Source organism: Bactrocera neohumeralis, unplaced genomic scaffold (genome assembly GCF_024586455.1).
Source record: "Bactrocera neohumeralis isolate Rockhampton unplaced genomic scaffold, APGP_CSIRO_Bneo_wtdbg2-racon-allhic-juicebox.fasta_v2 ctg1008, whole genome shotgun sequence".
NCBI lineage: Eukaryota > Metazoa > Arthropoda > Insecta > Diptera > Tephritidae > Bactrocera > Bactrocera neohumeralis.
In genome coordinates, this window is record NW_026089629.1 from 78,770 (window position 1) to 105,561 (window position 26,792).

General features: G+C 54.0%; 2 protein-coding genes across 2 annotated transcripts; both read right to left on the reverse strand.

The window, feature by feature from the left end:
- Positions 1 to 16,307: 16,307 nt before the first annotated feature.
- On the reverse strand, positions 16,308 to 17,204 carry LOC126766400 (uncharacterized). The gene has a single exon (XM_050484195.1). The coding sequence runs from the start codon at positions 17,202 to 17,204 to the stop codon at positions 16,308 to 16,310; it is 897 nt and encodes a 298-aa protein (XP_050340152.1).
- A 403-nt stretch (positions 17,205 to 17,607) lies between these two features.
- Positions 17,608 to 19,401, reverse strand: LOC126766401 (uncharacterized). The gene has a single exon (XM_050484197.1). The coding sequence runs from the start codon at positions 19,399 to 19,401 to the stop codon at positions 17,608 to 17,610; it is 1,794 nt and encodes a 597-aa protein (XP_050340154.1).
- Between the last annotated feature and the right edge of the window lie 7,391 nt (positions 19,402 to 26,792).

A 26,792-nucleotide genomic window follows, 5' to 3' on the forward strand; every position in this document is an offset into this window, starting at 1 on the left:
CTTTGCTACGGGTGCTGCAGCCGGCGGCACTCAGGCTGTCACGCGTGTCACTGGAGATTGACTTGAAGGAGACGGCGACCGCACAGAAACTGTCCACGACGCAGCAGATGCTCTCAACAAAGGTGGCCGCCCTCTCCTTCACGTCCTTCACGCCGTCTATAGCGGGCCGTGCTGCGTTGACAGGCTGCAGTGTCGGCGAGCAGTACTCCGCGCTGGAGAGGGCAGGTGTCCCTGGCCAGGCAACTCCGTCGCCGGTGTAGCTGACGGTCCGCGAAGAATGGTGGGCGGTGCCGTGCTGCCGTGGCGTCGATTGGTGGTGCGGTTTCGCGGAGGTCGAAAGGGAGTTGGACGGCGTGCGAAGAATGAAGGGGTTCTCGTGGACTTGCGACCCCGACCGCCCGTGGAGCCGGTGAGGGTCCGGCGGGGTGGCCAGGAGCATGTTCAGCCGCGGGGATTGCTGCACGGCAGCGGAACGGGACAGCCACTCAACGGGTTGCTCGAGCTTCCCGCTTTTCCACATGACGGCAACGTCCGCGACCATGACGACGATGGCGAGAAGGAAGCTCTGAAACGCAGGGCCAAGTCGCGTGGCGACTAGCACGCCAAGCTGCTGAAGAGCCGTGACGTGACTCGCTCGTGCCGTTTCATAACGCTGTTTGAGCTGCTCCATCGTCTCCGCGGTCTCCTTTTCTGTGGGGGGACGGCTCTCGCTGCTCTCCTCTTGGGCGTCTTTGCCTCTCTTCAATTTCGAGTTCTTGTCGTGCTTCTGTCCCTTGAACGCGCGTTTCAGTTTCTGCTTCCACCCGTTCTGTTTTGCTTTCGCGTTGCAAAAGGCGTGGCATGCTTCGCGGGCATCGGTCATCTGCTGCGTCGTCTTCTGCAGCGTGGCAGCGCCGCGGTGTATGAGGGCGACGCGGTCACGGACCTTTGTGTTGATGGCTGCGTAAAACAGCGTCATGGTCTCGCCCAATGTCATCTTGTCAAGGTGGGTGTTCACCTGCCCAACAGACCAATGCAGTCTTGCACAGCAGCCGTAACCATTGCTGCAGCTCTCGTCGCCGAGGGCAAGGGACCGCTCCGCGTCGTTCAGCACATCGGCGCAGTTCTCAAAGGAAGTGGTGATTTGCTTGTAGTTCTTCAAGAGAGCCTCTGCTAACGTCATGCAATCCTCCAGCAAGACAGCCAGTGTCTGCACCGTTTCCGGCAAAGACCACAGAGGGGCAATTCCGTTTCCATAGCTGCGTGTGCTTGAGGTCAACGTCTCGCAGGACTGCGTGGCGAGGACGCTGGTGCTGTGCTCGAGGATCTCGCCCTCGTTCACATTGGTGAAGTGAGGGAGATCGTGTCGCTCGCAGAGCCAGTCCGGATGATGGTCGGTGCTCTGCGTTGCACCGGACATTTGCTCTTCGACGGTTGCTTGCGTGTGGACAGCAAGAAAAAGGGGAGGAGAGGAAAATGAGAAGGTGCCGAAGTAGCAACCACGATAAAGGAGGCTGTCCACGACGGAAACAGTTGAAGCAAGTTAAAAAAAAAAAAAAAAGATTTAAACACAAAAACAAAAATTGAATAAAAATGGTTGATTCCCGTCTGACTACTTTTCCCTTTTTTGGCTCTACGTAAGCAACCGTTCGTGTGGTGGCTGCTGCTGCTTTAGTTTTAGGAACAAGGAACAAGTTTGAGAAAAAGGTAAGGAAGGGAGAGAAAGGGAAGGGGAGGGAGGGGAGAGAGGGGATAGTAAACAGTACAAAGAAGTGGCGGAAGTGTTTCTCTTCTCCATTTGTTGCCGTTAGTAGTCGCTTCCATCGCGTGCGCTGGTGCAGGAAAGAGCCCTTTCATTTTTGAATCCCTACTGTTCTCTTCAACAAGCAATAATAGAAATGGAGAAAACGAGAGGGAAATGGCTGTTAAAGCTATGAAAAAGAAGACACACACACACACAAAAAAGCAAGCAAAGGGAAAATAGGGTGACCACACACACAAAGAAGGAACGTGGTGAATAAAAGACAAAGAAAAATAATAGCACAAAGCAAATGAAAAGCAAGGCACGTGATACGTGCTCGGGTGCTTTTGAATAAAACAAGAAACGTATGAAACACTTAAGATGTGATTTGAGAGACTTGGCGATCCAAAGCATAACAATAAAAAAAAAAAGGAGTGCGATAGAAGGCAAGGTCATGAGAGAAATGAATCCGCCACACGTGACAAAAAAAAAAAAGAAAAAAAGGTAAAAGTGAAAAAGAGAGGTTTGCCTCTACAATTCAGAAGCATAAATATAATTCTCTCGATTTCGTTGCTCGGTGGCCGACCCGAAGCTCCTTTTACGGCGATGGAGTTCATTGGACCGATAGCTATCGGCGGGCGCCTCTCCTTGGAGCGTGTCGCGCAGGTCCTCAAAAATGGTGGTGAGAACGGCAATGAGCTTCTCATAGAAAGAGAACATTTCCGCTGACCCCTTCACGAACACCTCCTCCTTCCACGATTCGACGTCTGCGCGGCGGACCCGCAGCTCGTTGCGCCACTTCTCCACTTTTTTCTTGTTGACCTTGAATTTCCGCGCAAACACCTTGCTGCTGGAGCCCTCTTTGGCCTTGGGGTGGGTGTGTGAAGGGAAGGAACTGCAGGACGCGCTGCCCGCTGCTGTAGAAGACAAGGAGGCGACAGAGGACAAGGGATGTGCAGTCGACAGCGACGTCGAGGCCACCGCAAACTCGCCGCTCGAAAACCCTCCCGACGCCTCCCTGTCCACGCCATCACCATAATGGACTAGTTTCGCCTCGGCCTCCTTCACCAGCTTCAGCTTCCACCGCAGCATTTCAAGCTTCTTGCGGTACTGAAAGATGTCCTTGAAGAGCTCGTCGCGCTGTTTGCGTTGCCGCTGCACGCTTTGACTCTGCGCGACGTCCTTGGTGTAGCGGATGTCCTCTGTCTGCTCCGGCGGGAGCGTGAAGCCGCTCTTTCGGGCGACGCGCTGGAAGTGGTCGAGGGCCAGACCGTAAAGCAGGGGCACCTTCTCCGCCGAGTTCTTGAGACGATCAAAGTAGTAGTAGCGAAACCACGTATCATCCGTCCTGGCAGGGGTGCTGATGGATTGCCTCTCCGCTTTGTTGGCGGCTCCGTTGTCTGTGGACTGCTCCTCCACGCTCGCCCCCGCCTTCCCGTTGCTGGTGGTTCCTTCATGGAAGTTGCCCTCCCTCTCCTCCTTCTGCTGCTGCTGCTGGAGCTCAAACTCTGCGAGGACAGCCGCGGTGAGCTGGCGTTGGTGGAGCGGTGGCGCCGATTCGGATGTCGCGCCGTCTCCAGCAGGCGCTGTCACGGCGTCACGGGCGCCGGATGGGGAGGGAAAAAGAGGAAGAGGGGGCGGAGGAGCGGGGGGGGACGGCGCCAGCTGCGGCCTGACTACCCGCCACCGCGCATTGGTCCGTCTGGTTGGGCAGCGCGCTTGCCGCGGTGCTGCCGTCGTGGGGCTCGCGGTGGTGGTGCCCATGGTGACTGCCAGACAAACTCGGTGCGCTGTCCTCGTGGGGGTGGTGGGGGTGGTGCCCATGGTGCCGGTGCGGAGAAGGATGCGGTGGTGAGTCTCCCACCTCCGCTCTGTCGGTGGGACTCTCGCTGTGAAGAGGGTTAACGCTCGCTTTTTGGCTGCCTTCTGTGCTGCGGTGCGTCGCGCTATCAACAAAAGAGGTGCGGCTAAGGTTCCACGCGACCTCGCCCTCCTCCGTTGTGCTGCTCTGTGCATCTTTGTGCTTGTGCTGCGGCGCAGCGATGCTGTGAAGTTCGGTCAGGACGTCATCGTGCTTTCCTGTCTGCTCTAGGTGGGTCTGCACGAGGCGGCGATGAACCGATTGCCGAGTGGTGGAAACGGTAGAGGCCATCGACTTTGTGTCCTGCACGCACGAGGACGTGGCGCGATCCGCGGAAGCAACGCCGCCTGCGGCTGCTCCGTAGAGGGGCAGGGGCTGCATGGCAAATGACGCCGCGGTGTGGTTGTTGCTGGGTGGTACCGCGGTGGGTGGAGGAAGACTGCCGTCGCCGGGCTTGCTGGTGCTGCCTGCACCCTCTGAAGATGGCGGCCCGCGGGAGGAGAAGGTGCTGCTGTCCAATTGGCGACGGCCTACTTCCTCAAAGCCCGACACGTCGTCTTCCTCCAAAACTTCTGGTTTCAGCACCTTCAAAAGATCGTCACAGGTTTGAGTGAAGCGGGCCTTGAAGTCGGCGTAAAGCTTCGGCTCCAGCTCGCTCATGGTGGCGTGAGCGTCTTGTTCTGCCTGCGCGGCCGCCGCTTTCGCCTCCTGCACGCTCTGCGTGTACAAGGCAATTTTCTCTGCGCGTTTATTCTTTGTGTGTTTGGCCAGTTTCTGCTCCAAGTCAGCGCAGGCACGCTTCGCGTCTTCGAAGGCGCGACACTTTGTGAAGATGCTGCGCACATTCTCGACGGTTTCGCGGCTCGCCGCCGGGGCGTTGTTTTCAAAGGTAAGGACCACATGGGTTGAGCTCATCGACGCCGCGTCGTCGCCAATCTCGAGAGAGGATAGCCGCATGGAGGAGCTCTGCTGGCCAAGACCCGCGTATGTGGAGTTCCCCATGGACCAGGTCGACGCGTTCTCCCCTGCATCCGCCGAGATACCCTCCCCTTGGCGGTTGGCGACCTTGACTTGGTAAAGATCAAGGGCGCAGAGATGGTGCAACAGGTCATCAATCTCCGCCAGACGCACGACACGGGGGTCCTCCATGTCCACGCCGGAGAGCGCCACGTTTTTGAGGGCGCCGTCCATCACAACTTGGAGATCGTGGAGGAACTCTCCCGGGGCATTGATGGCAGCACTGAGTGTCTTGGCAAGTTCGTACACATAGGACATGACGAAGGTGAGATTCGATAGAGTTAAGCAAAACAAGAAAGACCCTTTTTCCTATCCTCTTTTTTAAATGTTTCTGCGGGTTCACAAAGTGCGAGAAGCGTGAAAGCTCCACCGGTTTGCTGGTCGTTTGCCCAGGCGATGGCGCGAGGGCAGGGGAGCAGGAGAGAAGACAACAAAGAAGTAGTGGAAGAAAAAGTTGCCTGTCAAAAAAAAAAAGAAAAGGTCAGCAGCAACAATAGTAAAGAAAGCGTAAGCGTGTTGGGGTTGGAGATGGGAACGCCGTTAAAGCGGACCGAGCTAGAAATGGAGCCGACGACAACAACAAAACAAAAAAGTGAGGATGTAGGAATCTGTGTGTCAACTAAAAAAAAAAAAAAAAGAAGAAACAAATAAGAGAATAACAGTGGGTGGTGGTGGTGGCGGCGGTTGGGGAAAAAAAAGTAGTAGGTGATTAACTGACAAAAGAAGCAGAAGGAAAAATAAAGGGTCTTGCCTACCCGTCACCATAAGAGAAAAAGAAGGAAAAAGAAAAGAAGGAGAAGGAGAAGGAAGAGGAAAAGGAGGAGTCAGAGTCAGAGCGTGGAATGCGCTACCAGCACGGCGTCGCCTGCGAGGTGGTCCCCGTCAGAAAAGAAAAAAAAGCAAAAAAAGAAGCAGCAAAGAAACAGTCACCGAGCGACTGGTTCACACCATTTGTTGAGACACTTACTCTACGGCGAAGAAGGTCTTCTCCGAATCGTTTTACTATTCCCTCTGTTGCGCACAGAACCGGGGAGCACCCAAAACAATAACAAAGAAGCGACCCGTAATGAACAAAACTGTGAAACGGTGCAGGGTGGGGTGGGGGAGAGAACAGTCACACAGATTACAGAAAAGAAAACAGCAAGATCCGCAAAAAAAAAAATGAATAAGTAACATAAACCACACAACTGCGTTTTCTTCCCTGCGCAACGTAAGATGGAAAACAAAAAGGGGAGGGGAAAGGAGGGGTGGGCATGAAAGTAATTATCCATTTTTTAAAAAAGCATTGCAAAATGGCACATGTAAAAAAAAAAAAGAGTTGGAGAAGAAGATGTGTGTGTGTGTGTGTGTGGACTCAAAAAAAAAAAAAACAGAAATCAAAACTCTCTTTGTCGATGCACGCAGATACTTGCCAAAGAAAGAGTGAAAAAAAAAACGAGTTCTGGGTGAGTGGGAAGGGGAGGAAAGGGAAAGAGAGGGGGGGGGGGTGGGAGCATAAAAGGTGAAGCAAAAAACATTGCAGCCGCGGCGTGAGAGGGAAGCAAGAAAAAGAAAGAAAGAAAGAGAGGAAGGGAAGAAAAGAGAGAGGAGGAAAGACACAACAGAAGCGTCCGCGTGTGCTGGCAAAGGAAAAAGTGCTCGTTGAATAGAACGGACAACTTGTGATGAGAAGAGAGAGGAACGGGGCTCATTGCTTTTTTTTTTTTGCTCCTTTACCGTTTTGTGTTTTGGTTTGACGGTTGCGGTTCACTAAAAAAGATTGGAAAAGGGAAACAATACCCGCCACCTGTCAAAATCGAATTGAGAAGCAACAGAAAAAGAAGAAGGATGGAAAAAAAAAGAAAAAGAGAAAAAGAGAGATCAGGGATGAGTTTGGAGAAAAGAGATCGATGGGGAATACGGAAGAGGGGTGAAGGAAGAGATGGCATCAAAAAGTCCACTTAGGGTGAATGAAGGCAAAGGGCGCAGAATTCAAAAAGAAAAAGGAAAAGTGTTTTGCTTGCCTAAAACGGTCAAGCAAAAAAAAAAAAAAAAAAACGGAAGCCGATCACGTAAGGGCTCTGAGTGGATGTACTCCCGCAGTGAGCGCGCTGTTCACCTTTGGGCACCTTTGCAAAACACGTAGACACACACCCAAAAGAGAAAGAGAGGACTCGCAGGAGGCCTTTCCCCTACCTTCCCCCTTCTCCTTTCTCCCACCCCAAAACAAATTAAAAAAAAAAAAAAATGACGCGCTGATGCAGTCGCCGAGAGTGTCTCCTCAAACGGCTCGTGCAAAATGGTGGAGCGGCCACGGTGTCCTAGTAGGACCCGTCTCGATCAAGGCAAATAAACAAACAAAAAAAAAGAGCACACACAAAAAAAGGGAAAGGAAAGGGAGGATGACAAATGGCATGCTATACATATGTACGTACACAAGAACGTATATAGAGAGGGGGGGGGGAGGACCGAGGTGAAAGAGAAAAAAGGAAAAAAAAAAAAAAAAAAGAAAGACAGAAAGACACACACACACACACACACACGAGGTCCAGTTGATGCGTGTGTGTGTGTGGAGGGAGGTGTTTCTTGGAGTAAAACGGCACTCGCTCGGGCTCAGAAAAAGAGGTAAGTTCATGAAATGGCAATAACGCAAAGAGGTGGGAAAGGAAGGAGGGCAACAATAGATGGTGACCTCTCGGTGGGAAGGTACACAGAAAGCACAGAAAAAAGAAGGGGCGAGAGAAAAAAAAAGCAAGAAAAGGAACGAGAGGGGCGGTACAACGTGGATTGTGTATCGCATGGAATGCCCAAGGAAGGTCAGGTATGTGTGTATGTGATTGTCTGTGTGAGAGAAAGGCTGATGCTGGTGAGCAGCCTCCGCCCGTAGAGTGGACTCGAAGTAAATGGACGAAAAAGAGAAAAGGGGCAACTTCCTCCTGTAGCAGTCAGAAGGAAGAGAGAGAGAGAAAAAAGAAAAGAGGTTCTACCATGAAAACCAGCAACGGTGAGGTCAGTGGATTGAGTGTACACGGCATGAACAGCGAAAGAAATAACAAGAGGACGGCAGGTGCACGCAAAGACATAGGGGAGGGAAGGGGAAAGGAAGGAACAAAAAGAGGCAATGAAGAAAAGAGGAGGATGGAGGAAAAAAGGCGGTTGCGTCAAAAAAAAAAAAAACGTTGCCAAACAAATAGAACGGTAGTAATGGAAGATTCGCCTTTTTTTCTTCTTTGCTTTACCAGTCACTGCGGTCCCCTCGATTTGGGGTTCAAGGAGCTTGAACAAGTGGCTTGCTGGAAGACGTGGCAGGCAGTGCAAACCTAGATTGACACAGTGGCGTCGTGTTGAGCAGGAAAAAAAAAGCAAAAAAAAAAAAGGAAAAAAGACAAACCAGTGAAAACGCAGTGTTTTCCTGCAAAAAAAAAAAAAAAAAAAACGGTAAAATAAAGAACGCCGCATTACACATGCATACACACATCAAAAAAGAAAAAAGAACCATACCCACAGGAATGCGAGGAAAACAAAAAACAAAAAACGGGATAATAAAACAAGTAGCGCTGATAAAGAAAAAGACGTATCAAGAAAAAAAAAAGGAGCGCTTGCAATCATGCTAACGGTTGAGAAGCGCGGCGGAAAGCACTTCAACGGAGAGCGGTGGTGGCAGAGGCACCCGCCGCCTCATCGCCTTTTGGTTCGTGCTCGGCGAGTAGGGAGAGAAGTTGGGCGTGCTCGTAAGTTGTCGCAGCGCGCAGGTATCGAGGCAATCGCCACCTCCACCACTCAAAGGCTGTCGCTTCTTTCTGGCAGCGTCGACACCGTTTGGGAGGCGTTCCCGCAGCCAAAGAGCGCGGCATCGCGGTTCTCCTTGAGGTCGTCGTCGTCCTCCTCGTTGTGGTTGTTGTTGTTGTGGTGGTGGTGATGGTGGCGATTGTATGGCTTCACTCCGGCATGGGCCGTGACGGAGTTCTCTCGCTTTCGCGTCCACCGAGACGACGCTGAGGTACCCCGAGGCGTTCATGGAATCACAGATGGCCAGCGCGACACGATCGCTGGCGGTGCCACTGGCCCCGGAAGAGGACGCCACGAGCACGCGCGCCAAAAAGGGGTCGAGCGAGCCTTTGTTGTCAGACCGACCTCTCGCCCCTCCCCCTCGGCCCGTGACGTCCACCGCCTCAAACCGAATCGGCCTCCTCCTGTCACGCGCGCGTGTCAGAGAACATGGACGGCGAGGAAGCGGTGATGTTTGGGATGTCCTGCATTGCGTTTCCGTCGAGCGACGTGTTTTGCCAAAGACGATCCGTACCGCCGCAGTCCTTGTCCTTGTCCTTGTCGTCTGTGCTGGCATCGTAGCGAAGGCCGTAGAGGTCCAGCAAAGGGAGGCGTTCGCCAAAGTCACTGCTTCCACAAATGCGCTCGACTCGCTCTGCTCGGCAGCGGCCGCGCGAAAAAATGGTGACAGGAGGTTCACCACGGCGTTGCACGGCCGCCACGGTTGCCGTGGGGCTGCTGACGGTCTTTTCTGCGGGGGCTGGCCGCGATTCGATTCTCACCGCTTCGTTTCTGGTTTTTGCGGGGCGGCGGGGGGCGTTGCTACGATGTCCCAGAGCAGATAATTGTCCTCGGTGGACAGACCCGCAAGCACCTTTGCCCAGCCTGCGGTGGAAGTGGGTGTACTGAACCGCCGTCCCGTCATCGTCATCGTCGTGGCAGCGGTGCTCGCAGCCTCCGTCCTTTCTGTGTGATTGACCGCTTCGCCCTCCGCGTTCACCGGTGCCAGTGGATGCCCTGCCGCCTGCGACAACTTCGCAACGCCTTCGGCTCGCGGGAGAGGTGGGGAGGAGCTCAGGCTCGATTTCCTGGGCAAGTTCAAACGCGAGAGCGCGATGTCAGGCGTGGCCGTGGACGACCTGCGGGAGGACTCGTCGGTGAGAAGGATCTCTTTTGGTAGATCGTATTCGACAAGAAAGTTCACAAACGAGTCCGTTTCGTCCTCGAAATCGGTGCCGTTCTTGCTGGCCGTGGTGGCCACGCCATCCTCCTTTGTCTCCTCAGGCGAAGCTTCACGCCCCTCCTCTTTTCCATAGCGGAGGCGAGTCGAAGTATTCCCCACCTGCGTCGTGCCTCCCCCGCGAGTGGGTGGGAAGCACTGCATTGGTTTAGCCGCTGCGGAGAGGCGCGGCGGCCCATTGCGCCCATCTTGTGTGGCTGGCGACGCGCTTTGCAGCGCTGTCTCTCGGCCCAGCACGTCCCTGTTGCGGAAGGAACCTTCCCTCTCCGTGTTTCTTCTCGCCCTGCCAACGCCGTTGGTTCGACCACGTCTCCTCTCTGAGGGATTGAGTGACCATTGAGCGTCTGATGAGCTGGTCGGAAAACTTGGGCGGGCGAGAGCAGAACTGGGGGGGCGGCAGTGACGGGGGCGTGGAAAGGAGAGATCTTCACCGATTGCGGTTGTTGCTGCAGCAGTGGCTGTGGCTGTGCCTGCTGGTGTGGAGAGACATGGGATTTGTTGCCACTGCCCTGTTCCCTCAGGTAGCCGCTACCGTCTTGTCGTCCGGCCTCGTTTGTCAAGAACGTATTCCCTCTCTGTGCAGTGGGCACAGCAGACAACACGTGCCGCGATGACATGGATAGATTTTGCAGGCAGAAAAGCGAAAGATGGCAACGCCGACAAAGACAAACCTGTGTGGCAACGTTTAACAAAAGTGACAATTGGGTGTCAATCAGTCGGGGAAAGAGTGTGAAGAAAGGAGAGAGAGAAATGCAAAATGTGAGAACGGAATAGAGACGAGCAGAAGCACCAAAGAACACGGTCCAAAAAAAAAAAAGAACAACGTGCACACACACACAAAAAAAAAACTGAACAAAAACAAAGAAACAAAAAAGACAAGTTTAAAAAATGAAAAAAAGGGGGGAAAAAAATGGTTAAAGATGTTTAAAAAAAAAAAAAGAGGAAACCAGATTCCGTCTTGTAGAAGAGACAAGGCGTACAAAAGGATGGACGGAATTGCCCGCACGACGGTCACTGTAAATGGCTTCGGTGCCTTTGAGGAGTAGAGAAGAGTGAAAAAAAAAAGAGAAGGAGAAGGAGAGACAGGCCGGGAGTTTAAAAAAAAAAAGCAAGAAGAAGCTCTTTAAGTATGCAGAAGGAAAGCAAAGAAGAGTCTTCTCCAGCGCACCGTCCGAAACCTGACCGAGACACTACTTGCCTGTAACAAAAAACCCTCTGCAAAAAAAAAAAAAGAAGGAGGAGGGAAGGGGGGGGGGGGAGAGGTAAATCTGGCGAGGGCCATCCGCGCAATCCGAGAGCGGCGGTGGTGGGTGGTGGGAGATCATCGCATGACCTCCCTCTTTTTTTCCCCTTTCCATGGGGAGAAAGACAGGCGAAGTGTGTCTTCCTTTTTCGTGATCGTTGTTTGCTTTGCTGTTTGTGACTGGTATGAGTTCCTGCATGGTAAACCTCTTCGCACTTATGGAACACACTCTCGCAGACAAAAAAGTAGTGTCAAATGGCTTACATTGTGGTGATTGACCTTTTTTTTTTACTTCCATTCGTGCATCAAAAAAAAAAAAAGAAGTAATCATAAAAAAGAGAGAGGGGGAAAGGGAGAGGGCAAGTGGTGTCTGACACGATACAAAAAGAAAAAGAGATTGTAATCAAAGATTTTTTAAAGAAAAAGAGGTAAAACTAATGAGCAGGAAGAATAGAATAAAAGAGTGATACGCCACCAGGAGCACGATCCGGCAGAAATGCGTAACAGAAAAGACATCAAGAGAAACGAACAGGAACTCTTTGCAATTTGGGGAAGGAGGCGTGGGCAGCAAAGGGACAGCTCGTCCATTGAAAGAGGAGTCTGTTGCTGCTGCTGCTGCATTCGCCAGAGTCCTGCGTGATCTTCTGCGCGTGTACATGTGTGTGTGTGTGTGTGTGTAAATGCCGAATGCTGGTTCTTTTTTTTTCTTTTTTTCATTGTGCTTCTTTTTTAAATACGTTTAACGCGGAAAACTAGTCCGTTCTTCTCTTTTTTTGTTTTTTGACTTCTAGCGATTACACGAAACTCGTTCAGTCTGATTGTCTCATTGGTAAAGAACTAAAAAAGCAAAAAACAAAACAAAAAAAGAGAGAAAGACGCGCGCGCACCACTACCACACGACAGGAAAGCCAATCCATCTTTCCAGAATACCGTAAAGACAAAAAAAAAAAAAGCGAAAAGAAAAAGACAAAAAGAACACAGAATAAAATACTTACGTGCCAACGGAGGCGTTTTTTTCTGTAAAAAAAACAACGCTTTTCTTTTGATTTAGATCAGTGTTCCTCCTTTTTTTCCCCCTTTACCATCTCATTCTGCAGGCTCGTCCTCGCAGCGGCGGACCTCCCTTGCCGTTCTCTGTTGGGCAGATAAGCAAGCGCTCGCCCGGGAAGAGCGGGATATTTAAAAAAAAAAAAAGCAAAGAAATGGGAAGAGGGAGAGGAGTAAAGAGAGAGGAGAGAGAGGAGGTGGGGAATAAATGAAACACACACACAGAAAACACGTTAGTCCTGTGTCACAAAATGCGACACACAACAAATGGGAAAAGAGAGTGGAGAGAAAAGAAAGGGGGAGGAGGAGAGAGGTGAAGGAGGTGTAGTTAGGCAAAGCAGAAACGTCAAATAAGTGTACGTAACAAAAAAAGTAAAAGAAACGGCAAGAAACCGCACGCATCGTAGCCGCGCATACACGCAGACACACAGACAAAAAAAGAAAAAAAAGCCTTTTCTCCCCCCTCTTTTTTTTTTTTTTTTTTTTGAAAGAGAGTCTGCTAGGGAGGGTCAGCGAGAAAGAAAGAGGGATGGAAGAGAGGGGAGAGGGAGAAGTGAAAGCACACACGCAAAAAAAGGAGGAGTGAGAAACTATCAGAGGTCTCCTTCTTCGGGGTCAATGGGCTCTGTGATGCGGCTGACGCTGCGGGAGTATGGGCTGCCGGCGGCAGACGGAGGGACGGAGAATTCAGGCAGGGCCTGGATGTTGCCATCGTTGACGGGCTCGCGGCACCGAGCCACTTCACTGTTGTGCATCGAACGAGGCAAGGTCCTGCGCGCGGTCCTTGTTGCGCTTCACCGTCGACAACGCGGAGTCGCGCTGGCCGTTGGCCTCCGCTGTTGAGGCACAGACTGGCGTGCTGCGGGTGGGGGAGTCTGTGGTCGACAACGTGGTGATGGTGCTTTTGCCATCGGCTTCTCCACTTGGTTGCCCCCTCCGCCTCCTCGCTGGGGAGCTGCCCAAGGATCCTCTGTACGGCGTACTTGATGACCCGACGATGTTTCAAGTTACCGGCAACAAGACTGGCGTAGCGCATGTGCACAATCCACGAGGTTAGAATGGTGGAGAAGATAACGGCGATATAGATGCCAATTGCCTTGTTCATGCACTTCCGCTGTCCAAGGCACCGTTTGCCTTGCATTGGGATCATAATCGCGGCCTCGTCATAGGTGAGGAACCACGACAGATAAAAAAAGAGTACTTGACCAATCGCCGATCCGAGGAAGATAAAGCCGTAGTGCATGCCCATGTCACGATCGTAGATGGTGCTCAGCACGTATGGCGTAAAGCTGGTACTAACTCCGTAGAAGGCGGGGCCAAGAATGTAGGCGAGGACAAGCACCTTGTCGCCGGGCAGAGCGATCCAGAAGGTCATCGAGATAAGGAGACCGACGGACGCCAGCGGGTACGCCAGCGTGGGCACAATGTCAATACCACACCGCTCACGCACCACCTCAAGTACCTGTTCGTAAATACCAACAAAGACACGTCCACCAGCCGTCGCAATCCCCGACATGGCAGCGAAGAGGATGTACATCTTGTAGTCCATCTCCATCCAGCGAGCCTGCACCATCACCTGGATGTTCCAGTTAGCCGTCATGGTCAGTCCGACGCCCCAGATCACCAGCGTCGTGTAAAAGATGAGCCAAAGGTCGATGTAGGTGAGGCTCTCGAAGAAGGTGGTTTGGTACACGGGCGTCACAAAGACCTCACCGCAAATGGTGATGGTCTCAAAGTAGGGGTTGTTGTATGTCGAGGGGTCGTGCGCACTGATTTCAAGCTTCGGTTGCTCGGCGAAGTGCGGGTCGCGGTGAGGGGCGTAGGCAAAGCTGGCCGTGAGACGCGGGGAGACGTTAGAGGCGGACACTGACTTGCGGTGCGCGCTTGCACGTCGGACGGCCGTCTCCGCCGGTGCGTAACCCGCCGCTGCGGTGGCGGTGGCGTTGTCGAGGTGCGCCGCGTCGTCCCTGCTTTCATGGTCCACGGAGATGGAATGGATCGGCGAGGTCAGCGCGGACAGAAGAGGCGGCGGCAGAGCCGCGTTCGTCGTTGTCGTCGTCGCTGTCTTCGTCGTCCTCGATGTGCATTTCAATGGTCCGCCGCGTCGCCGTGACGTCCTCCATTCGCCGCCACCCCGAGGAAAAGCTGAAGCTGGCCCGCCGCCTCTCAGAGGTGGAAAGATCGGCGTTCGCCTCGTGATGCGAGTGGTCAGCGGGTGACCGAGACGCCTCCAGCGAGGGCACTGCGATCACGGCGGCGACGTTGTCCTCGCGCTTGGTGCGGCGACGCCGACTGCTCTCAGCGGAGCTTTCCTCGAGATTCTCCACGCTCAAACAAACCTCCGCGTTATCTTTTGGCTGGTCAGAGAACGATCCACCAAGCGGTGTGACGCTGCCGTCCGTGGCGGCCTCCATGCGGTCCACCTCATTCGGGGGCCTCGTGGACAGGTCACCGCTGTTGACGTTGTGTCCCGCGCCGGCAGCGTGCCGGAGGTGGTCCGCCTGGTCTTGCGTCGCCTTTGCGCGACGAGCCTCGCGGCGCCGCTTAAGCTCCTCTTCCTTTTTCTTGGCGTTTTCAATGACTTCTTTGTCCTGTGGTGAGACCCCGTCAATCGCACGGATCGGCACAAGAAAGATGCACATGAGGGCGGTCACCAAAATGGCACCAATGGCGATACCGCGGTACTGTCCTTTGGTCAGCGGCTCTTATAGCCCACCACGACGGCCTGGATGGTCAGGTAAAAGTTGAGCAGCACCATGACGATGATGACAAGGGTGTGGCGGCGGCGGGGATGAACTGGGTCATGTAGCGGTTGCGAATGAGGTAGTTCCGCAACACCGTCCGCGGGGTGAGTTTCCTTGAATTCCAGCGGTTCACGACGTACGGGGCGTCTTCCAGGTACCACGCTCCGATGGCACCCACCGTAATTGTGAGGGCTAACATGAACCACATCAGGTGGTCGTAGTGGTCGTTGAAGAAGCCGCGGAAGAGGCAAGACAGCAGCGACGACCCCAGTCCAGAAAAGGTCTTCATCAAGCCGATCGGTTGACCACGGTTACGTGGCATGTGCGTGAGCACCGAAGGCAGCGTGACCACATCAAGACCGTAGCATCCCCAGCTCATGACGGCGTAGAAGAGACAGGAGTTCACAACGTGTGTGACTGATCTTGCCCCAGAACATGAGGGCAAAGCAGATCTCCCGTCGCCACGCACAGCGTCGCGAAGGCAATGACATAGCGCGGGCCGAACACGTCGTAGAGCGCACCAAACGGCCACACAAACATGCCAAAGGCCGAGCCGCACAGATACACCGTTGTCATCTGCTTCACGTTGTAGAGGTAGACAGTCTGCATCAGCAGCGTGCCAAAAAGAGAGTGCACGCCTGGCGTGGAACTGATGACAAAGATCATCAGCCCCATAAAGAGAAGGCGAAAGCGCCGCAGGTCGTCAATCTTGTGGGTGGATGAGCAGCGCGTCGCGCGAGAGGTCTTCGGCCTCCAGCTTGTCCTCGAAGCTGGGCTCGCCGCCCGCTTTGCGGGTCTGGGGGAAACCACGTCGAATGGGATGAGCGGAGACATGTTCGTCGGGCGTCGCCGCGAGTCTGGGGGCACTGCGAAGGACACGCGCAGGTGCGAGCCGGAGCGACGGAGGGTCTGGGCGAGCTCATCATCAAAGGAGACCCTAAGGCTCTGGTGGCCGGAGTCCTCCCTGTCAATGGTGTGGCGGCGCCCGCTGGCGCTGCTGGTCCGCCGTGCTGGGGACGCCGCGGGGTACTGTTGTCCCTCCCCCGGATTCGACGGTGTGAGAGGGTTCCCGGAGGATATCATTGCTTTTGCTTGGGGATAGGGGAAAGAAGGGGGGGGGGATTCAAACGGAAGAGTTCAAAAAAAAAAAAAAAAGACAAGTCAAACCAAATAAAGTAAAAAAGTAAGGAAAAAAAATTAAAAAACACAAATTAGCGAAGAATACCTTCGGAGGATAGGCGAGAGGTACGCGTACGCAGTTCAAAAGGTATACAAAAAAAGTGGTACTGCTACGTGGGGACTAAAAGAATGCGTTTCGCCATAGTACGGAATGGAGAAAAAAGAGAGAAGGAAGAAAGAAAGGAAGAGAGAGAAAAAGCGTACAAAGGAAAAGAAAAGACAAAGAAAAGAATTAGAATAAAGGAAGACAGAGAACACAGCATGAAACATCATTTTTTGCTTCATGGTACGTTTGATAATCCAGTCAGTGTCAAAGCTCTCCCGTTTTTGCTTCAAACGGAACAAGGAATCTCACTGTGGATCCAAGCGCTACCTTTTTTTTTCTTTTTTAGTTCGCGTTAACCGCCTGTCGAAATCTATGTAGCAAAGCGTAGATCACACTCAAAACTGTTTTTTTTTAAAAAAAGAAACCAACGCAGGCGTCAAGACCGTTTCACCTGCATTTCCTCTTACAAGTTCCGCAAGGTCTGACGGAGGGTAAAGACTTCAGAGAAGAACCTCTCCGACGACTCTGAGTCGTTGAAAAGGGTAGACAGTGCCTCCCTGACCCTCTGCTGTTTGGCCTCCGGGTAAGTCGGCACGAAGCCGTCCACAAAGCGCTGCCAAAAGGGCGGGTAGGCCTCCATGATGGGGTACACGACGGCGCAGCTCGCACTCATCGCCCGATCCTGCAGCACAATGACATGCATGCCGACGGAGATGAGGCGCTGCCACAGGTCCGTCATGGGCTCCAGCGTGCGTGCGAGGGCGAGGCGGGCCTCCCTAGTCATGCGCGAAGGTGGATGGCCGGCTCCACCGCCGCCGCTGCGCCCCGGCGTGCCGGAGAGGCGGCCGCCAGCGCCGGCGTGGGCGTAGTAGTGCGGGAGCTGCATGGGGAGCAAGGAAGGAGAGACGCCTTGGAGGCCTCCACCACCGCCGTCGCCGACAGAGGACGGCGTGTCGGGCTGCAACGCCGGCGAGAGAGAAAGCGCCTTGACGTCGCGCACAAACCCAGCAACAAACCCAAGAAAGGAGAGGCCGTGAAGGAGCGCGCCTGTGACGGTGTCCGTGTCTTCGCAAACCCCAATCACAAAGTTCAGGACGACCTGCAAATCCGTCCCTGAGAGTCGCGAGAGGGGCTGGTACGAATCATCTTCGCAGACGGTGCGCAGCAAGTCGACAATCGCAAAATTGTGTCCGGATACGACTTGAACAGTGAAGCGGGAAAGACACCCACCATGCGCAGAAGCCCTCAGCAGCGTCATGTCGTACGTGTCGTCCTGGTAGAACCACATGGCACCCAAGGGGACGGCGCTATCAGCAATGCACTTCCGCAGGCAGGTCATGGAAAGCGCGAGTGGTTTCATCATGTAATCGTGCGCGCTGTCCACCGCCGCACCATTCTGCGAAACCAGCTGAACCCGCTCATCCGTGATACACCGCTGCACAATCTGGCGGAGAAACTGACACAAACCCTTGAACAGTGACAGACCAAGACAGAGTGCTGCGCGAGACCTGGCAATGGCATGCGGCCGCCACGCGCGTTCACCAGTTCGGTCAAAAGCGCAAGAGGGACGTCGTGACAATCGGAGACTCGCCGACTGGGCTTGCAATCACGCTTTCAAACACACTGTATTCGTCGAGAAACCACTCGATGAAATCACTGTACGCCTGCGGGCCGTTGCTCACGTCGTCCTGCAGCGCCAGGGCCACACCCGCAGGTCTCGCAGCCATCCCGCCACGTAGATGGGGCTGGTGCCGTCGTGCTCGTCATGGTCGTTCGCATGCACAAGGTAATCGGCCGCAAAAAGCGCTGCAGGACCTCGGTGGTGTATTTCTTGTCACTGCCGCCGCTGTCAGCGTGGCCATCGCTGTCGTAGCCGCCAGTCCAGCTGCAGGGCCACGGCTCACAACGTTCAGTGGCCATAGTATGTGATACATCTGCGTCCGCAGCTTGTACGTGCTGATGCTCTGTGCGAGGGGAAGCTGTACGACCGGTGGCAGGTCAAAGGAAACCTCCGCAAGAACGGAGGAGGGCACCTCGCGAACCGCGTCGTCGATGATGTCAATAGACGCCCGCATGATTTCAGCCGTTTCTTCATCGGCGGTCCCTTGCGGGCTGCGTAGCATGTTCCCTCCCGTGTTATCAAGCACAAACTGAAAGAGTCGTGCACGTGACTGGAACAAATTCACCAGAATACGACCGGTAGAGGAGTTCTGCCGGCTCTCACCCAAAACATGCTGCATGTGCGCGAGCAGGTGAAGAATGCCCTTCTCTACAAAGTTCCCTAACGTGGTGTTGACCGCGGAGTCGTGGCTGATGTTGACAATGGTGCCGCCCGTGAGACGGCGGTGATTGACGCAATCAACGCAAAACATAAAGAAGTCACAGCAGCTGTCCACGGCGTCGTCGTTGAGGTTATTCAACACCTGCCGAACGAGACTTCCCGCCAAGAAGAACAGCCACCCCGAGGACAGCGGGCTGCTCAGCACCGCTGGGCCAAGCTGCTGCTGTGCGTATGCAGCGAGTGCGGCCATAGTCTCGCGTTCGTTCGCCACGGCGATGCTGCCGAGGGATTCCGCCTGGCTCAGCACCGCTTCCATGGCGCCATCCATGTCATCCATCAGGGTCTCGATCAGGGCAGAGTCTTCGTTCCCGCCTTGCGGCGGCGTGCAGCTGGCGGTGCCGCTCGCTCCCTCGGACTTGCCGTCTCCCCCGCTTTTCGGGGCGTGTACACGGGAGCGGAAGATGTCCATCACCAGGGACGGTACCAGCAGCTCAATGTCACTAGGAGGCTCATCGATGCCAGCGTACATGCGCCGCGAGGTGCACAGGCGTGCCCAGAAGTTCATCATAGTGGTAGCCGTTGTGAAGGAGCCGCTTTGCCCAAACGGTGTAGCGAAGACCTGCTGCGAGAGCGCATACAGATGCTTCACCCACGTCAGAAAGACGTTGCTGACGTGCAAATCGCGATAGCCAAAGGGTGCGATGAGCCGCGTGCAAGCCTCTGCAAAGCTGTTCACGTAATGCGGGACGGTGAGCCGGTAGTCGGGCGGCGGATTTGCCAGGATCTCGACGAGACGGCTCAGTGCCTCGTCAATGTAGGCGGTGCGGTCCTCTTGAGTTTCGAAAAAGGTGCGACGGACGCCGCAGAGGCTGGCCAGGCCAGTGAGAAGAACCTCGCAGTGGGGATAGGGCAGGGCCCGGTGCTGACCCCACAAGACATCCTGCGTATGAGGCATCAGCAGAATCTCCTTCCATGGGGTTGGAAACTGCGCGGAGAGGGCGTCCTCGGTCTCGTCCACCATGATGGCCATAAAGTCGTAGGTCAGGCAGTCCTTCGTCAGTTCCACCACCTCCGCGATGAAGCCCTTCTCCGTGAGGACCTCAAGTTGTTTCAGCGCGGTCTGAAAGATGCCCAGCATACACTCGTCACGAAAGTTGTTGCTGCAACGCCGATGGGCGGCAAAGTTCAGGTACGTGTGCGCCTTGGCGGAGTCGTACTTGCTGAACTCGACAACAAGCCCGTCCAGTAGGAGGAGGGAGAGAAAGTAGATCTTCATGTTTTCCTCCGTGCTACCGTAGTCCCCCGTCTTTCCATCCTCACCGACTTGCGTCCCGCCGTTGTTGTTGTTTGCAGTAAAGGTTGGTGTAGAAAAGCGACTCTGGCACTGTGCGTACGACACCTCTAAGAGAGAAACCACGTCGGTGACAGCTTCCTTTTAGGTACGGCTCTCTTTCAAAGGTGTATTTGGTGAGCTTTGCGTACATGGAGACGAGGCTCATCAGCACGTGGCGGGGGCGTTGGTGGTCACGGCAATGCGCTGCAGGCACTGACCGCAACGGTTCACAATGAGGTCACGCTGCCGGTCCATGTTCAGGTAGCTGCCGTTGGCCTTGAACCAGCGGACGAGTCCTTGTGCAACAAAAAGAAGGGAGTACTGACTTTGCGATTGCGCAAGAATAGTGTCGAAGATAGCCCCATCGGCGCCTTCAACCGTGCTCGCCTCCAGCGTCTGCATCGCTTCCTGGCGTGCAGCGCTATCGCCGCTCGTGTAGAGGCGCTCGGTCAAGCATCAAGCTCCGCTATGCTCGCCATCTTAGATTTAAAAAGAAGACGCGGTATTAAGTGATGTGAAGAAACGTGGCGGAGGTGGTGCTAAGGTAAAGGTAGAACTCTACAGAAGAGAAAGAGAAAGGAGGAACAAAAAGGATGAAAACGTTGTCCGTCTGCAACTAAAAAAGGGGAAGAAGGTGTAATGAAAACGGCTTCTAACACAAGTCAGAAAAAGTGGGAAATGGAGTAATGCTCTGAGTGATCATGAGAGTGAACGACGCGTTGCCATGTGCTATACTCACCCAGTTGGATAGGTTGGTAGCATCGGCTCAGCCTTGCACGTCCCTCCCCTCATGGGTTTCAGGAGTGTGCGTACTTGTTTCTTTGCGGCACCGGGAAAAAGAGCGGTGTCTGGACAAAAAAAAAAAAAACGCCTAACAATAAGGTAGCGCGCAAATAGAACACTGTTTCAAGCAATAGTGCAGTTAGTGTGGTAAGAAAAAAACGTAGAGCAAAGAGGAGCGACAATGATTGGGATAAGAATGTGACACATTGCTGAAAACAAAAGGAAAAAAAGGAAAAAAAAGCCAAAAACTCCGGAGAGGGAGATAGTTACAACGCCCGGGAAAGGATCGCTAAAAAAAGAATAAGAAAAGGAGAGAACGATCCAATGCTTCACCGCTCTGTCAACCGGCAGCAGCTGCGACCTAGCCAACCGCATGGCCACCTCACGCCTGGGCACGGGAGTCTTGCAGAGAACGGGATGCGTCGCGGCGCCAGCTGAGTACAAAAGACTGCCTCGCCCTTTACCCACTTGTTGAGCGTCATTATGCAGCAACACAAAGCGTTCACCGGGTTACCAGTTTCCATCGCTTTAGGATACAAAACGCACGTTTGTAGATCTTTGCGCATCAGTGGAGAAGTAAGAAGCCAAAGGGAAGGAGCTTCTTTGCATTGAGTTTCCTTTTCGCACCCTTCACGCGGTAAAAGGTCTTTCCAAAACGCTTTTAGTGAAGAGAGAAAGAAGAAGAGTGATGAAGAAAAAAAACGGAGAGTGACGCACATTTTCATGTCGCAAGCAACGTAGCATTCAGGCAAAAGGGGGAAACAGCAGCGTGTTTCTCTTGAACGCACGCGGGTGTCTTTTCCTGCTGGTGTCCTGAATCGCCCTTCTATGGATGGCGGCTTCGTTATTTGTGTTTCTGCCTTCTCCAAATGGCAGGCTAGAAATTGTCTTTTTTTTTTCTGGAATTCCTTTTCAGTAAAGTAAAGCAATAGCAAGAGTGCAGAAACAACAACAACAACAAAAAATCATGTAAGGTGTGCATGTCAAAGCATTGACGCAAGGAAACAAGTAAAGCCAAAATACAAAAAAAATAAATAAAGGCGGTTGGGTGGGAGTCTCCGTCAGTGGAGGATTCCAGTGAAACAGACACTGAGACAGGCGGGTGGCGAGCCGCGTTGTGACTCCAAGAAAACCGCGTTGCCAGGTAAAAAAAAAAAAAAGGGAGAAAAAAAAGAGAGAACTGCCGCACACGCACCGTGAACTCCTCAAAAACAAAAAGCAAAAAAAAAAAAAAAAAAAAAAAAGCATCTCGACGACTGGACAGTTCCTGTTTTGAAGTGATGATAAAGCGCCGATCCCCGCGCGTGCCCGCTAGGGATTCAAGGAGAGCGGGATCCCTTGCATACGCGTCCCGGTGAGCGTGCTGTCGGCAGTGTCTCGCACGGTGGAGACGACGGGTGGGTACTGATAAAGCGGCGAAGCCACCGTTGGATTTGTCGCCGGCGCGGGACGTTCCTGCGCCTCGGCGGGAGGTCCGCCCGCATTGTTGAACTGCGTGCTGGCGGGCTGTGTCGGGGGCGGGGAGGAGGGGTGGTTTGTCCGTGGGGGTGTGTAAGGAGCGCTGGCATCTCCTCGTTGACTGCCCCGGTCAGGCGGCTCAACAAGCAAAGAGACGCAGTCCCTGACTGTGTGAAGTGTGTTGGCGAGGTCGCGCACGTACTGGTGGGTAGACGTCAACGAATGCTGCAAAATGAGGGGCACTTGCAGCTCCCTCTGCTGCCGCAGCGACTCGTAAGAAGTGTTGTAGCTCTGCTCTTTTGCAAGGAGCGTCTGCTGAGCCTCTTGCAGTTTAAATTGGTACTTGTCGTTCTTCTGACGTTTCTTCATGTACTTGTCGACGTCGCTTTTCGCATCTTTCCTCTCTTTGCCAAGTGCCTTCAGCTGGTGGGTGCTTTGTCCGAGGGAGAGCGCATAGGCCCGACTTTGCTCCGATAGCGCTGTCTGCAGCTGCTGGAAGCTGTTGCCTTGCTTGAACGCTGCTACGTCGCTGTAAGCGGCGTTGGCCGCACGGGTCACTTCCTCGGAGATCTCGCCACCCTGTGCGAGGTCGCTGATGTAGAACAGCATCCGTTCTAGAGCGGTTGTCATCTCACGGAGCGCGGTACACACCTTCCTGCTTCCTTTCTCATAGTGCTCCAGTGCGGAGGCAAAAAACTTCATGTCCTCGTAGCGCTGATCGAAGGTGCGCACCGTAGTGTGGGGAGCCTTCAAAGGCCGACGTCTCGGTCGTGGTCAACATCCGTGCCGTTTAGCACACGTACGGCCGAATGAGGAGAAAAAAGGTAAAAAAAAAGAAAACAAAAGGTAAGAGATGTCGGGCCCCTTTACGTGAACTTTGGAAGAAGTGCTTGAAGATTCTCTAACGGGCAGAGCAAGGTGTAAAGGGGGGGGGGAAAAAAAGCACCAGTATCAGACCGTCAAGACGGAGTACATGACTTGTTCCGCACGCATTCTTAGCCAAATTACACCGTTGGAATGGTCAACGCATGTCAAGAAAACAACGTGAGAGAAAGGGCGAGAGATGCATCCAACACTGCACATGTGAATACTCCTTTTTGTTTCTTTCTTTGGAGGAAGACGTGTAAAACAACATTTGAAAAGAGAGAGAAAGAAAAAAAAAGAAGAGAATGAAAGTAAACACAGAAAACAAAAAACAGTTTCTTCCTTTTTTTATGTGGTTCTACAGCATATTTATAGTAGCACACACCGACAGCGATTGCAAGTGTAAATGTGAAAGTAAACGAAAACAGAGAATGGGGATAAAACAAACAAAAAGCAAAAAAAGGGGGAAAAAGATGAACAAGCAAATTTAAAATGCGGAGAGGAAACAAAAGAATATCGATGTTGTGTGTGGATAGGAGGAAAAAGAGAGACTTGCTTTCGGAAAGCAAGAGTTAGGCAGAGACCACAGGGGCTGTGACGGGCAGCTCGCCAGAAGAGGCGGACGTCTTTGCCGCGGGGGATGAGAAGGCGGGGAGTGCGGCGGAGGATCGTCTCCGGGCGAGGCGGCGGTGGTGCGCGGCGCGCGAGACAGGGGCACACTTGGGGAGAAAAAGGCCCAGAAAAAGATACCGCCGTTGCCGATGCCATCAACGACGGGTCGCCATCTGGAAAGGACCTCCGTTTGTCCACACGAGAAGGTTGCTCCCTCTGCGGGAGGGCCAACGTGTCTTGCGCACGCGCGGGGATAAAAGGCTTGTCGGGGAAAGACACGCCGTTCGGTTCGCCCAGCGCTTCGGAGAGGGGCCGCGAGAAGGTGGAGCGCGGCTCAGTTGTGCGTCCTCCGCTACAAACTGCGGTTGCAGTGTGAGCCTGCGCTTGGGGGGATGTGAACGAGGAAGAGGGGAGGAGGGGGAAGGGGCGGAGGGTGCAGTGACCCTACTGCGGAGCCGACCGGTCCGCTGCCCAGACGGACGTCGTCCATCTCGTCGTCGACCTTTGGCGGCGCCTGTAAGCGAGCAGGCACGGCAGGGCGGCTCTCCAGTCGGCGCTTGATCTCTTCCGCCTTGCGATTGCCCTCGACGACCTCTTGGAGAGACGCTAAGATAGACGCAAGAACATCCTCGTGGTTAACGGCAAGGGGGAACTGGACGCTCTTGTACGCGACGTAGCCTTCGCATGGAGATGACCGGCGCAGAAAAAGGTGTGCCCGTTCTGTCTGTGGAAAGTGCAGCTCTGTGGGGTGCAAGACGCGTTCGTCGACAAGCAGAACAGAGAAACCCGGATCCTTTTCCGCAGTTCCAACCTCCGCTTTTCCGTCCGCACCGATCGGTGCCCATTGGCGGAGGAAGCAGCGGGTGGTGGCAGTGGCACTACCGCGGCGGTCACTGGCAGGCGACCACGCAGCCTGCGGGACATGGGCTGCTGCTGCCTGACTTCTCTCAGGATCCTCTCCTGCGAAGACGACGTGCCATCGGCTGAGGTCCGCCGTGAAGATGTGAATCACAACGTTAAAGTACCGAGACGCGGCCTGTAAGCACAGCTCATCGCCCGCCCGCTCACCGTGACGAACGCGTGCGCGGTAACGGCGGAAGAGCTTCTTCGCCTCCTTCTTCAGCGCCTTCATCGCTTTCGTTATCTTTCGTGGCTCCTTCGGTTGTCTGCGGACCACTTCGTGCCATACTTGCCCTTTGTTGGCCACCAGACTGTAGAAGTAGGGCAGGTACGTGTCTTCGTTGTCTTTCATATAGCGAACGAGAAACTGCCTAAGAGTCTCACTCTGCTTGCGGTCGCCAAGCAGAGAATCCGCTAAGGACGTGAAGAGGTCCTGAGGTGGCTCTGCGCTTGCGTCAACCTCATAGCCGCACGTTGTGAAGGCCTCCCAGAGGCGCTCTTCAAACGGTTTAAGTCTGTCCCTCCAGGCCGTGGACTGGGCGCTGTAATCGTGAATGAACCACTTGTAGGTGCACCCGCGGTGACCGCAGCGGCCACCCGGACCTTGATAGTCTTCATCGCGCAACGGCGGGCCGTTGGGTTCGGCGAATGGAGTCTGGGCCTCCCGCTCGGTAAACAGCACCTCAGCGGGATCGCTCGTCGAGGCGTTGTGGTCACCGGTGTGTGTGCCGCCGCCGTCGTCGACGGTTGTGCGGAGACGCCCCAAAGATCCCCCGCGCCGTCGCGTCCGCACCGGAGGCAGCCCGGACACTGCCAGCGATGCGCGCCGTCATTGCGTCCGCATCGCTCACACGTGGCGCCACCGCGGCAGTGCGGATGCCTGCAGTGCAGACACCGCCAACGCACGTGCGGCTGGCCGTCAATGCACAAGGATCGGGCAGCCCATCGGGAGTTCCGAGCGACAGGGCACAAAGTGCGGCAGCGGGAGCACTTGGGTGCGACTCTTAATGCGACAGAGGCCACCTGCGGCTCCATGGACTGCACCGCCGTTGCGATGGACTGCCTCGCCGCCGCGAGGGAGACGTCTTCCGCGTCGGTGTCGTGCGCTGAGAGAGGCAGCAAAGAAGGCTGCGCACTGCTAGGTCGGCGCAGCCGATGCCTCACGTACAGGTCGCGATAGCAACGCCCGAAGCAACCGTAGCAAAGCACACGGGGCACCCCAGGGCCAGGGAGGGTAAGGGTGAGTCGCGGAGGGAGTAGTGCAAGACAGAGCCAACAGCGGACCTCCAAGTGTTCGCTCCTTCGAGAGAACGCGATGAGGAAATTGTCCCTTGGAGATCCGTTGTCTCTGGAGCCCAGCTGGGCTGATTCGCTGTGGCATCCTGCTCTCGCTTGAGGGCTTCACTGACAAGCGCTGTTAGAGCACTCATCACAAACGACTGCAAGAGGAAATGGTGCCAAAAAAAAAAAAAGTAAGAAAAGGGGAGGAATGAGAAAGGGAGAAAAAAAAATGGCTTTTTTGGTTAGACAATTCGCCAAAGACCTGGACAAAACTAAGAAAGGAGCGTAAAAAAAGATGTGAACAATTTAAATAAGAGATCGTAGCTGGCAAAGTCGCGCAGAGGCTGGTCACGTCCATGCACTGACAGTGCATTCATTGTTTCTCTCTTTTTGTTTTAACAGTTATTCCTTACGTCTGCATTTCAAACATCATAAATATCAAAAGGAAGCTCCCAATAGCACACGATCAACAAGATTAAAAAAAAAAAAAGGTGATCAATAGGGAGGGAAGAAAAATGATCAATGTGCCTTTCAAGATATAAAACTTGCCTGGGAGGGGAGTGAAAAAGAGAGAGAGAGAGAGAGAAAGCAAACGATAGTAACTGAAAACTACTAAAAACAATAATAATAACAATAATAATGATTATAAATGCGGCTCATTTGGTTGCAAATGGGCTTTTGCTTATATGTGCGTACTTTGCATTGTTGCCTTTGTGTATATATGTGTGTGCGCTGCCACCGACTAATTTGTGTTATGCACTCTTCTTGTCGCCTTGGGTGGACTCGAGCACGGTGGAGATCTTTAGTCCGCATTGCGAGCCCGACGCACGAGCTCATCTCCAAAGCCAGCAGCCGGTGTCACATAGCCGGGAACCAGCGTCCCTTCTTCTCCAGCGTGAGGGCAGAGCGCGCGCACTCGACAAGAAAGATGCCGGTGATGAGGGCAGAGGCGCGTCGTACATCTCGATCGTCGAGTACAGAGTGGTGGTGACCTTCTTTCCCGAGAGACGGTTGTGGCGTGGAAGGTGGCCTTGAAGAAGGCATCCTTTTTCACATCCGCGGCAGGGCCGTAGGCGACGCCGGTCGGGTACCACTTCGCAAAGAGATAGTTCCGCAGCGGCTTCACCGCCAGCACAAATCCCATTGCATAGAAGCCGATCGTAGCCGCGAGCGAGCGCAGGAAGCTGGCCTGCATGCACTCGACGTAGAGGCAGTGGACCCCATAAGGGCGTTCGTTCGGCGCACCAGCCGCTCGTTGCCGCCCGCCATCACATACGGCGCGGTCCAAGATCGGACAGAGCGGTCGTACCACAGACTCCGCCACATGGGCGCCGCCACGGGGGCTTTGTACGCCGCGCCGACGGGGTTGAGACTGGTTCGGAGAAGTCTTGCTTCGTAAAGTGGTTCGCGATCTCGGCCATCGAGATCGCGGTGCC

What these genes read in the sequence shown, in the direction of transcription:
- LOC126766401 (XM_050484197.1), bottom strand. Translation starts at nt 19,401, where the DNA reads ATGAAGATCTACTTTCTCTCCCTCCTCCTACTGGACGGGCTTGTTGTC.
- LOC126766400 (XM_050484195.1), bottom strand. Translation starts at nt 17,204, where the DNA reads ATGAAACCACTCGCGCTTTCCATGACCTGCCTGCGGAAGTGCATTGCT.